At 63.1% G+C, this 11812-nt stretch overlaps 1 protein-coding gene across 1 annotated transcript in view; it reads left to right on the plus strand.

The window, feature by feature from the left end:
* Nucleotides 1-4698: 4698 nt before the first annotated feature.
* The window catches only part of SH2D7 (SH2 domain containing 7), a 7736-nt gene continuing 622 nt past the window's right edge, over nt 4699-11812 (plus strand). Inside the window, exons 1-5 of the mRNA XM_039217073.1 lie at nt 4699-4999; nt 6424-6513; nt 8258-8423; nt 8636-8827; nt 10390-11019. Of these exons, the coding sequence (XP_039073004.1) occupies nt 4821-4999; nt 6424-6513; nt 8258-8423; nt 8636-8827; nt 10390-11019 (1257 nt within the window). The 5' untranslated portion in view covers nt 4699-4820. The remainder of the gene's footprint in view (nt 5000-6423; nt 6514-8257; nt 8424-8635; nt 8828-10389; nt 11020-11812) is intronic.

An 11812-nucleotide genomic window follows, 5' to 3' on the forward strand; every position in this document is an offset into this window, starting at 1 on the left:
GCCGGGGCGCTCTGTGGACTCCTCATATCACTTCGTATCGATCGTACGAGTTTGTACCCACAGTCACACTATACGTGATAAACTGTGTAAACACATACACATATTTCTTTTGCTCTGAGCTTTTGGGAAAATATTATGTTTGTGAATTTGCTTTGGAACTATCTGGCTTTGAGAAGTCATTGAACTGAGACCGGTGATCACGCGTGGCAGTTTTCCCGCACGCTCGGGGACTCCGGTGGGATCAGGCAGTCTGACCCCCAGCCATGATCGGGCGCGACGAACCTTCCGTGAATACTCGCTATCGCACAGACATTTACTCACACACCTATTCATTGTGACTTTACGACTTGCGCTCGGGATTTTGGAGCCAGTACCGTTTCCGGGTGGAGGCGTTTCCTCGTTCGGGTCACAGACGTTTTGCTGTGGGCACAACCGAGCTGCCCGCCTGGGGCGGGAGGGTGGCTGGAAGGCCGTCTCTGGGCCCCTCCCTCCGCCCCAGCAGCTGTGCAGAAACAAGTTTGCTCAGTGGCACCGAGGGCTGAAAAGACTCCCAGTGACACCGGTGACCGACCCGTGTCAGCCCCTCCCCCAGTTTTCCTTGCAAGTGGACGGCCTGCAATGACTGAGCTTCAAAATATGATCCGTTCCTCTACCCATTCATTCACTGTACCGAGCATGAATGAGAACAGCCCTCAAAGAAGGCAAGTTGGCAACATCTGTCAGGATTCCCAGTTAACCACCCCCTGAACGGCGGGCCCCCTGGAGGGAAGGCGCCCGTGGGTGTGCTCGCTGATGTGCGCTGTCAAGTCCGTGCTGGGACCAGGAGGGCCTCAGAAACCACGCAGATGGCCTCCCGTGGGGCCGGCTGCAGAGCTTGCGGTGCGAGGAGGCCGTGGCGGTGGCCCGGGCAGAGGGGTGGCGTGTCTGCGAGTCCACTCCTGAGCGAGCTCCCCGGCACAGAGTTAACGTGCTTACACAGCAACTCCCTGGGCGTGCACAGAGCACCATGTAGACCCTGCCCTGTATGTAGGAAGGGGGATGTGCGAAGACATGCGTGGGCCTGGCCAGGCACCGAGAAACCCAGGAGGGCGGTCAGGGAGGGTGGTGCCTGGGGGCTTAGGGGGGCCTGGGCCCAACGGTATTTAATGCTTGGGGGGAAGTATTTTTATGGGTACTTGTTTACGTATTTTAAAAAATTGTATTTAAAATTTTTTTGAAGGTTTATTCATTTCTCAGAAGCAGAGGGAGACAGAGCGTGAGCAGGGGAGGGCCAGAGGAGAGGAGACACAGACTCCGAAGCAGCTCCGGGCTCCGAGCTGTCAGCACAGAGCCCGACGCGGGGCTCGAACCCACAGACAGTGAGATCGTGACCTGAGTCGGAGTCGGACACTTATAACTGAGCCACCAGGCACTCCAACTTTTTAATATGTTTTCATTTCTTAAAGCCACGTGGGTGTAGCATACCACTGAATAATAAGTTAAACGATGCCTATTGAGCATCTCACTACAGCAAGCACCCTTCTCGGCACAGAAGAGTGTGGAGAATGAGGCGGACAATTTGAGAAGAAGGAAATTGTTCTGTCTGCTCTGCACCCCCTCACGTGAGGGAGCAAATCCACACCCGCTGCCGGGATAACGGAGGGTGTGAAAACACAGCGTCCACGAATGGCCACGCGCGTGGCTAGGATGCACTGAAAAGGCCACGTTGGCACCTGGTTCCCGCTACGTGGACTCCGGGAGGGTTGGTGTGGGGCCCTCGGCAGACGTGGGCGTGGCCTCCCAGGAGGGCGAGCCAGAGTCCCCGCAGGCAGGACTCACCTCCTGAATGGGAGCATCCCTGGTCCTGGAGGCGGAGCATGATGGGGGGGGGCAGCACGGGGAGGCCTTGGTCAGACAGGCAGCCCGGCTTCTGAGGACTTCCCAGCCGACATGCACGGGTGCCTCCCTGCCGTCCCGTCACCGGGATCAGCTTCTGAGTCCCCGAACCCTGCTGGGGGGCTTCTCCCCTCCGTTTCATTGATGGAAACCCTGAGACGGGAGAGGTTAAGCCCCCACCTCAAAGCCGCAAAGCCAGCAAACGGGGGGGGGGGGGGGGGGGGGGGGCAGGGTCCAAGCTCTGTCAGTCTGACTCTAGAGCCTGTGCCCTCAGGCACCCTGGGGAGGAGGACTCCAAGGGGCAGGGCCACGCCAGGGTCACCTCTGTGCCCGGCCCTGCCCGTAGGTAATGGGCGGGGTGGGCGGGGCGCAAGGCTGAGCAGTGGGGTACGAAGCCCTGTCAGAGACCACCCACCCCAGGCCTTCAGGGGGCTCCTGATGCCCCCAAACCTGGGCCGCTTCCGCCCTGGGCCCAGGCTTCCCCGAGCACAGACGCAGACTCCGGCCAGGGGACTCCTCACCCTGGCCCCTCAGCACAGACCGCCTTTGTCTTCTCATGCAAACGACCAGGTTCTGCTCACAACAGTGTCCTGCCTGAAGGGGGGGAGGAGAACCTCATGGAAAATTATAGAAACATATTTCTTTGCATTTGAATACTTCCAGGAAAGTGGCAAACCCCAGCTTCCTTCAGCTTTTCTGAGCCCTGGGCCCCTTTGGTGTCTGCTGAAGCCCATGGACTTCGCAGAAAAGTGTTTTTAAAAACACATAATAGGGGCGCCTGGGTGGCTCAGTCGGTTAAGCACCCGACATCGGCTTAGGTCATGATCTCGTGGTTTGTGGGTTTGAGCCCCACGTCGGGCTCTGTGCTGACAGCTAAGAGCCTGGAGCCTGTTTCAGATTCTGTGTCTCCTTCTCTCTCTCTCTGACCCTCCCCCGCTCATGCTCTGTCTCTCTCTCTCTCTTAAAAATAAAAATAAACTCTAAAAACTTTTAAAATATATATACATAATGAGATACGTAGCATTACAGTGGAAATCAGTTACACCAGAGTCGGACTATCAAAGTATCTGTGATGCGATAACACGAGCGGGTTGAGTAACCAGCACTGGCCTTGGGTCTCACTACTGTCATCCTGACGTAATGATGAGGAAAATCCAGTATCTCAAGATGTCTGCAGTAGCTGGAATGTGACATGAAAATGTCTTGTCATTTCTGTTGGTGACAAAGTCACAGGTGATGTGAACACTAATGAGGCTTCTCCTCTGTTCTCTTCATGGGAGTCACTGCTGAATTTCAGCTAGAGATTAGGGAAAGTAAAGACATAATCCACACACTGCCGACCCCCCCCCCCCCCCCCCCCCCCCCCCCCCCCCGTTTAGAAAGCTTTAGTCCTTGGGGTTTCCGTTCTGAGCCCAGGACTCTCCAGGATTATACGTGTGGCTGGAAGACCGGTGAGGAAGCAGCCGCAGGCCTGCATCGTCCTGGAGCCCCTGGGGCTGCTCGCTGTGAAGGCTGGAAGTTAACTGTGCAGGCGACGTTCCCAGTAGGGGACCCCCCCCCCGAAGCACTTAGTGGGGCTGGTGCGCCCGTCCCTGTGTGGAGGCGACGGTCGGCCTGACACCCTTTTTGTGGACGTGGACAGGGAGACTCAGAGACGGGGGGTGAGCCTCACGCCCAGTGCATCACAGAGCCGCCGAGGCTTTAGACCTTGACTTTGTAGGTCTAAACCTCGTGTAGAGCCGTTTCGGAGCCGTCAGGTCGGGGCCTGCTCACGGTCAAGGTAACAGCCGGTGTCGTCTCTTCCCAGACTCCCAGGACCTCGCGGGACCTGGCTCAGCCGCTCCGGCCATGGGAGCGTCGTCCCGGCTGCAGAGAGAGACGCTGAAGCCCGGGGGGGCCCGTCCCTTGCGCAGAGCCCCACGGCCAGAGCCGGAGCCCAGGACCGGGGCTGCCGTGTGGACCGCAGACAGGGGCGCCCAGGCCCGGGTGCTGGGCTCCGGGAGCCGCAGGGGACACGTTTCTCTCTCGAAGCCCAGACCCGGAGACAGGAGCCCCCAGGCGAGTCCCCCAGGCAGCCGCGGTCCCTGCGTTTGCCCCCACTGCACAGCGCCCTCTGGATTTGAATGTCCGCGTGTGTCACCTTGATGCCTGCCCTCACGATCCTGCCCCCCAGTCGCGAGTAGCTGCTGTTTCCTGCTCCCCGTTCACACACGAAGAAACGGACCCGCAGCAACATCATAACGAAGAGGCCTGAGGTCCCGCGGAGGCAGGACGCCAGCCGGACCCTCTCCCCAGGGCTGGCATGTTGCACCTGCTGCCCGGGTGAACAGGCATCCTGTGCCCTGACCCCCTCCCGGCCCTTCCAGGGGGCCCCGTCTACACCAGAGGCCCCTCCACTTCAGCACACGAGCCTCCGGCAAAGACCCACCCACTCCCTCCCTGGCACCTGCCTGCTCCGGGCCCCCCTGCCCGCCCCCCCCCTCCCCGCAAGGCTCCTGCAGCCCTGAGGGCAAAATGCTGTTTTGGGCAAGACTTTACGCCCACAGCCAGAGTTCATGCACACGGCAGACGCTCAATAAACCCTGAGAGGAAGGGGATTAATCAGCACAGAACTTTTACCAAACTACAAGCGGCCTCCATGAGGGAAAGGAACTAGAATTTAGACCCACGGCGCGGCTGGCGGTAGCCGGCCAAGGAGCCGCGCCAGGGCAGAGACTGGAGGTTGGGGGAAGCGGGCCAGGAAGTCCGGGGTCCCCTCCCCATCCACCCCCAGCCCCCCAGCTGCCAGTGTGACCAGGCGTCCGCCCGGAGTCAGGAAGGAGACCAGCCAGAGGTGACAATAGGGCTCCTGTGCGCGGGCTGAGGGGGCGGGGACGCAGGCAAATGAGGGGCGCAGATATAGAGGCGCGTGGGCGAGGGCCCCTGCCCCCCCCTGGGTGCGGGCCATGATGGAGGGCGGCCTGAGGCAGCCGGGCCGAGCGAAGGGCCCCGAAGAGGCAGACGACAGCCAGGCCCGGGCCAAGCTGCAGCAGCTGGCCTCGACGTGGTTCATGGAGACGCAGGCGCCCCTCGTTCTGCACGACGGAGCCCTGCCCCCCTGGTTTCACGGGTTCATCAGCCGCAAGTAAGGCTCCCCGTCCAAACGCCCAGCCAGGCCCACGGCCCCTCGGGGCCACGAGAGTGGCCTGGGGGCCCTGGGACAGGCCTGCCTCCTGCGTCCTCCCTGGGCAGGCGGGGGCGGACTGAGGCGCGCCGGGTTCTCTGGGCGCCGCTCCTGGGGGCAGGGTGGGGGCACGCGGGCCCCCAATCTGACTGTGAGGACAGGCAGGCGCAGGGTGAGAGCAGACCCGCCCTGGAGAACCGGGCGGGAGACCGGGGACCATGTCACCTACCGCCCAAATCACAACACGGCTCACGAGGAGGCTGACGGGGCCGTTTGGGGTGGGAGTCGCCCTGCAAACCCGGAATCAAGGCTGCGACCTGGGGCTTTGCTTGGTGATTAGGCCGGAGCTGCCGGTGTCCGCGCAGGAGACGAAGGAAGGGCAGATCCCGCCGGGCCCTCCCGCAGCAGGTGCCGGCCGCGGGCCTGGGCCAGCAGCGCTCAGGGGGCCCTGCACTCGGCTCAGCCCCCTGCTGTCCCCGTCTTGAAATGCTTAGTTTTTGAGGAAGGGGCTCCACACTTTCTTTTTAAAATTTTTTTTAACGTTAATTCATTTTTGAGAGAGAGACAGAGCGTGAGCAGGGGAGGGGCAGAGAGAGAGGGAGACACAGAATCCGAAGCAGCTCCAGGCTCCGAGCTGTCAGCACAGAGCCCGACGCGGGGCTCGAACCCACGAACCGGGAGGTCATGACCTGAGCTGAAGCCGGATGCACTACGAGCTGGGCCCCCGGCGCCCTGGGGCTCTGCATTTCCTTTAGTTCTGGGCTGTGCAAAATCTGCAGTCGCCCCCACAGAGCAGGCGGTCAGTATTTGGTGAACAAGTGGTCTACGTACTGCCAGACCTGAAGATAGCCAGAATTTTCCACCGTGTCTGCAAGTGCTTGGCACCGTTCAGAAATACCCATAGCTGCCTAGGGCTGGACGGGTCATGCAGGGGAGACGAGAACCTAGGGGCTGCTGTTGTGGCCAGGTTCCAGACAGAACGCCCCCCCCTGCAGAAACGTCTTGTGTGGTGCACAACGTGCGCAGCTGTGCGCAGTGGTCCTGTGGCAGGGAGCCCCCCAAACCGGAGCGCCCCTAGCTGTATGGATTCACCCTTACCACAGAGCTACTCAGGTGGAGAGCGGTGGCCAGGGCTGGGGGCTACTATCGTGCCTGACAGTGAGGCTGCCGTGGAGGGTGGGGCGTGGAGCGGGGGCGCCAGACTCCAGCCCGGCCCAGGAGGGAGCCCCGAGTCTGCCTGGCTGAGCCTGGACAGGCCTGTCCCAGCCGAAGGTCTGAGGGTCCTCTAAGAGGCTGGAGGCGCGTGGCCGGCAGGGGCTCGGAGGCAGGTCGGGGTCCGCTGGCTGGGGGCGCGGGCCCCCCTTACCTGCATGTGCTCTGCCCAGGCAGACGGAGCAGCTGCTTGGGGACAAGGCCGTCGGCTCCTTCCTCATCCGCCTCAGCGACCGGGCCACCGCCTACATCTTGTCCTACAGGTAGGAGAGGAGGCGGCCTGCGAGGCCCGCAGGGAACCACAGGGAACCCCACGCCCGCCCGTCACAGGCTCAGCAGCAGGGGCCCAGGCCGAAGCCCCAGCCTTCAAGGCAGTGGGGGGCAGGCTGAGGAGGGCTTCCCGGAAGTGAGCTCTGCGCCCGGGGCAGAGAAGGAGGAAGTGCCATCGGCCCAGGAGAAAAGGTCGGGAGGGCTTTTCCAGCAGACGGGACCGCGCGGGCGAAGGTACCGAGGCTCGGGAGCCGGGGGCGGGGCACAGGGCGCGGGCTCGTGCGGAGGGCAGCCTGCGCAGGACGGCCATCAGGTCAGACGGGCAGCCTGTGGGGGGAGGCCCGTGTGTCCCGTGAAATGACGAGGGCTGGGCTACGGTTCAGGAGATGGTGACGTCAGGCCCAGTCCGCAGGGGAGGCTGGGTGGGGAAGGCCAAGGGAGAGAAGTCTCCCGCCATCAGGAAGGGAGGCCAGGGCTCCAGTCAGAGGCCTGGGGTCAGATTCAAAATGACCACTGCTCAGACCGCCAGGCTTCAGATCCTGACCTCGAGCCCCCAAAACACACGTACAAGGATGTCCTCGGCAGCTGCGTTTACAGCGCCCCCAATCTGGAAATGACCTAAACGCCCACCCACAGGATGGGTGAAGGTGGACCTTCCGCTCAGGGGAACAGCACACAGCAGGGGGGAGAAGCATAGTCCGCGTGGACGCCGGTCAGTCTCAGAGATGGTGCTGAGCCAGAGAAGCCAGACGCAGGGACACACTGATTCCGCGTACGGGCAGCTGCGTGACCAGGAAGCCCGGCTCGGGAGGGGGCGGGAGGGGGCAGGAGGGGCTGGAAGTGACAGGAGGGGGCGGGAGGGGCTGGAAGTGACAGGAGGGGGCAGGAGCGGGCGGGAGGGGGCGGGAGGGGTCTCTGGAGAGCTGGGCATGGTTCCGGTTCTGCTCCGGGTGCTGGTCCCGCGGGAGGGTCCGCCTGTGGAGACCGTCCCTGTGCGCAGTTGGGGCGCATGCGTGTCACGGCAGAATTATTCTTCCCTGAAGGAGGACGGTGAGGGGCAGGATTTTACAGGCTGGATTGGGGGTGGGGGCAGCCCCATCTTTACAGCAGGACGGGGGGGCAGTGAGGCACAGTGAGCACTGTGATACTTTGTCCGTTAAGGACCTTTGGTGTTGATTTGGATTTTCTAAAATGTTGCCTCAGTGGTTATTCTGACTACGAAGCTTCGTGGTGACCCTGTAAATTCTGCACCCCAGTGAGTGCCACCCCGGCTGCAGCAGCCCCAGGCACCCCCAGGAATGCCCACCCTGTGCAACCACCTGCCAGGCTGGGCAGTCTGTGCTGGAGCCCCTGCCCTGCGCCCTCCGGGATGGCAGCCCCTACCCCTGCCCTGCACCGTTGTCTTGCCTCCTCCCAGCTGGCAGTCCCCCACCCCTGCCCCCCACCCCTGCCCTGCACCCTCTGGGCCACAGCCCCCCACCCCTGCCCTGCACCCCTGCCCCATGCCCTCTGGGCTGCAGCGCCTACCCCCCTCTCACCAGCCCTCCCTCCTGCCCCCGCTGCAGCACCCCCTGCCCCATGCCCTCCGGGCAGCCGCCCGTGCCTAGCACCCTCTGGGCCGCAGCCCCTCCCCTCCCCGCCCCCTCCGGCCGCAGCCCCTCCCCCACTCCGCCCCCTCCAGTCGCAACCCCCCCCGCCCCCGCCCGCAGCCCCAGGCCGCGTGTCCTTGTGTTGCAGGGGCAGTGACCGCTGTCGTCACTTTGTCATCAACCAGCTCCAAGACCGGCGCTACCTCGTCTCGGGGGACACGTGCAGCCACGGCTCGCTGGCCGAGCTTGTGCGCCATTACCAGGAGGTGCAGCTTGAGCCTTTTGGGGAGACCCTGTCTGCTGCCTGCCCCCGGGTACGCACCCCTCTCCTCCAGAGTGGGGGTGGCGGGGCAGGGTGCCCAGGCCTCGCGTGTCCACTCAGTGCTGGCTCGTGGCCCCTCTTCGGAAAGGGGGACCGAGGCAGCATCTCCCTGAGGTCAGGGACCTGGTGGGCACGTGGCACGGCCTGGCAGGCGGCCGGAAGGGGGGTGCTGACCACACGCCTGCTGTGCCCCCGCCGCCCCAGCCAGAGGCCAGCGATCTGTACGACGCCATCACCCCGGGCCTGGAAGCCCCACCTGCCCGGGCACCCACCCCGGGGGGCCCCGACGAGGCTGCCGGCCGCGGGCCCCGTCCACAGCCGCAGGTGTCCTTCCTGCACGCAAAGAAGAGCCTGGATGCCAGTTCCGGCAGCTTCTCTGAGGACGAATGGTTGGCGGTGAGGACGGTTCTGGGCCCGGTGGGTCGGGTCTGTGCCTGCGCCCCCAGGTCCAGCCCTCGGGCTGTGGGGCGTGAGATCCAGGCCCAGAGAGGTGCGGGCTCACCTATGCCAGGCCTCCCTCTGGCCCGCGGGGTGTGCTCAAGCCTTGGCTGGGCCTTTCTAACTGTGCGCCTCAGTTTACCATTCCTAAGCTTCCTCTGAGGCTTGAGTGAGAAAATGAGTAAGAAATGCCTGAAAGGAGCCCCCTGGGGGCTCAGTCGGCTGAGCGTCCAATTTAGGCTCAGGTCATGACCTCACAGTTCATGGTTTTGAGCCCCACGTCTGCCTCTGCACTGTCTGTGCGGAGCCTATTTGGGGTCCTTTTTATCTCTCTCTGCCCATCTCCACCTCAAAAATATTTTTTTAATGTTTATTTTTGAGAGAGAGACAGAGCGCGAGCAGGGGAGGGGCAGAGAGAGGGAGACACAGAATCTGAAGCAGCTCCAGGCTCCGAGCTGTCAGCACAGAGCCTGACGCGGGGCTCAAACTCACTAACTGCGAGATCATGACCTGAGCCGACGTTAGAAGCTTAACCGACTGAGCCACTCAGGTGCCCCAAAATAAATACTTTAAAAAACTTATATATAAAAAAAATGGCTGAAACTTCCTCTAAAGGGTAGGTGAGATGCCCATGAGTTGCTACTTTCCCTCCACCTCACCTCCTGAGAGGGGCGCAGGGAGGGTTTCCTCCTCCACAGCAGGTCACAGCACGCCCCAGGCTGGAGGCCTTCCCCAGGGCCCGCGGGGGCCTCAGCGGGGCTCCTGACACCCCCCCTTCTCAGTCTTCTCCAGCCTCACTGGCTGTGGACCTGCCCTGATCACGCCAACCTCGCTCCCACCTCGGGGCCTTTGCACTTGCCGGGCCCCGGCCGCAGTGCCCTTCCCGCACATGTCTGCATGGCTTGCGCTCCATTCTCCACTTGCATGTCACCTCTCCAGAAAGACCCCTGAGGCTGCAGCAAATGCCCCTTCACACCCGTCATTCTGTCTGTCTTGTCACCCTGCTTTGCTCTTCTCCATCCCGCGATCCTGACCTGACAGTCGATCACCTCGTGGCCTCTGATCACGTACTGGTCACGTTCAATGACGTAACAGAGTGGGCTGTTGCCAGTCTCCCTGCTGAGAACGGGAACCCACTCACCACTCAGTCCTCGGCACCCGGGACGCTGCACGGCACACGGTTTATGCAGCAAACATGTGTGGAATAAATACACAAACGACGAACTCGGGGTGGTCTGTTCTGAGGGAAGGGGAGCAGCGAGTGGGTGGGCTCGGGGGGCTCTGGAGGGAGGACAGCCCAGGACGCACGTGCATGCTGACAGCAGGCCTCGAATGCCAAGGTAGAGACCAGACTCAGGAGCGTGGGGTCCGGCAGGGACCTGAATGTCAGTAAGTGCTGACACGTAGCAGGTAAACTGAGGCAGTGCGGGGGTCTCAGTTTGTCCAAGACAGCTTCCGTTTACCCGAGGGCATCTCAGCCACGAGGCCACGTGCAAGAGGTCCCGTTTCCGTCCGCTCAGGTCCCTGTCGGGGTGCCTCCCCTCCCCGAGAGAAGTGCCTTCCTTCTGAGCCAGTCTTTTGGAAGCTCCAGCGACATCCTCTACTCGGACCTGAGGAAGGTGACCCAGGCGCGGCCAGGCCTGGGCGTGGAGCTGTCCGGCAGACACGGCCCGGGCGCCGCTGGCAGCCGGGCTGGCTCCCCAGGCAAGGAGGCCCTGAGGAGACTCTCGGATGGAGGCCAGAACAGGCCTGATGGCCCAGGGCCTGCCTTCTCTGGGGTGAGCCCGGACCGGGGCCACCTCCTGGCCCCCGCCCCTGAGGCCCCAGGACCCTCCGCCGCCTCCTGGAGCCAGGCGTCTCCAAAGCTGAGCCCCGGGGCTCGGCCCAGCTCCCAGGGCGCGCCTGCAGACACGTATGAGCTGCTGCAGACGGCGGGCGGCCCACCAGAGCCCGGGGACGCGCCACAGCACGAAGGCAGTGGCTGCGCACAGGCCCCCATCTGCTGGGGCAGCTCAGCCAGTGCCCCGTCCCGCGAGCTGCCGCCACCCACAGACTGCGGCTACGAGAGCGCCTCGGGGCCCCCCGGGTCCAGGAACACCTACGAACAAATCCCAGCGGCCAGGAGCAGGGAGACTGGGCGGACACGAAAGGTGGGCCCCGCGGTGGGAGGGGCGGCCGCCAGCGGGTGACAGGGACCCTCGTGCATGAGCAGCTCAGGTCGCTGCTACTGCCCAGAGGGGCCCAGAGATTTCCCAGCTCCATCATATGCTTGCAGGTGCTTGGGGGGGGGGTCTCTGGGCCCAAGGGGTCTTCGTTTGCGGACCAGCTTTCCTGTCCAGGCCGCTGCTGGGGTCTCAGAGCCGGTGACAGGTGCCCTGAGGCTGCAGGTCACACTTGCCTCGGCCCCATCACAGCTCAGCCACTCCCCAGCCACACGGCTTTGAGCACAGCAGTTTCTCTGGCAGGAAACTAGCAAAGAGTATGTCCCAAGTTCTGCAATCACCCCGTTTATCTGAAACTCAAGCTTAACTGGGCACCCTGTGTGCTCATTCAGCAACCCTGCCCGGGGCCTCCATTCCTTCATCTGTGGGACAGCCTGGTCCTGGTTGTGACCAGCGTCTCTGCCCAGAGATCACACTAGACGCGGTCATGTGCTGAGGACACGGCCCAGACACGGCCGAACGCAGCTGTCCTTTCCGAGGGTCTGACAGGAAGAGAACGGGGAGTGGAGTCAGGAGGGCGGGGTGGAGGGCAGGGGGAGCTGGTGAGGGGCTCCCGTGGGCAGAGGGCCTCAGCCCCAACACATTCTGCCTACACCGCGGGCCGGCCTCGGACCCCAGGCACGTGCAGCTGCTCCGGCCTGGGCAGCGAAGGCTGGGTTCCCAGCCCAAGGGCCTCACAGGACTCTCCACCAGCAGCTCTGCCAGTGGGGGGGGGGGGGGG

Source organism: Hyaena hyaena, unplaced genomic scaffold (assembly GCF_003009895.1).
Source record: "Hyaena hyaena isolate Hyena2069 unplaced genomic scaffold, ASM300989v1 scaffold_13, whole genome shotgun sequence".
Taxonomy (NCBI): Eukaryota; Metazoa; Chordata; class Mammalia; order Carnivora; family Hyaenidae; genus Hyaena; species Hyaena hyaena.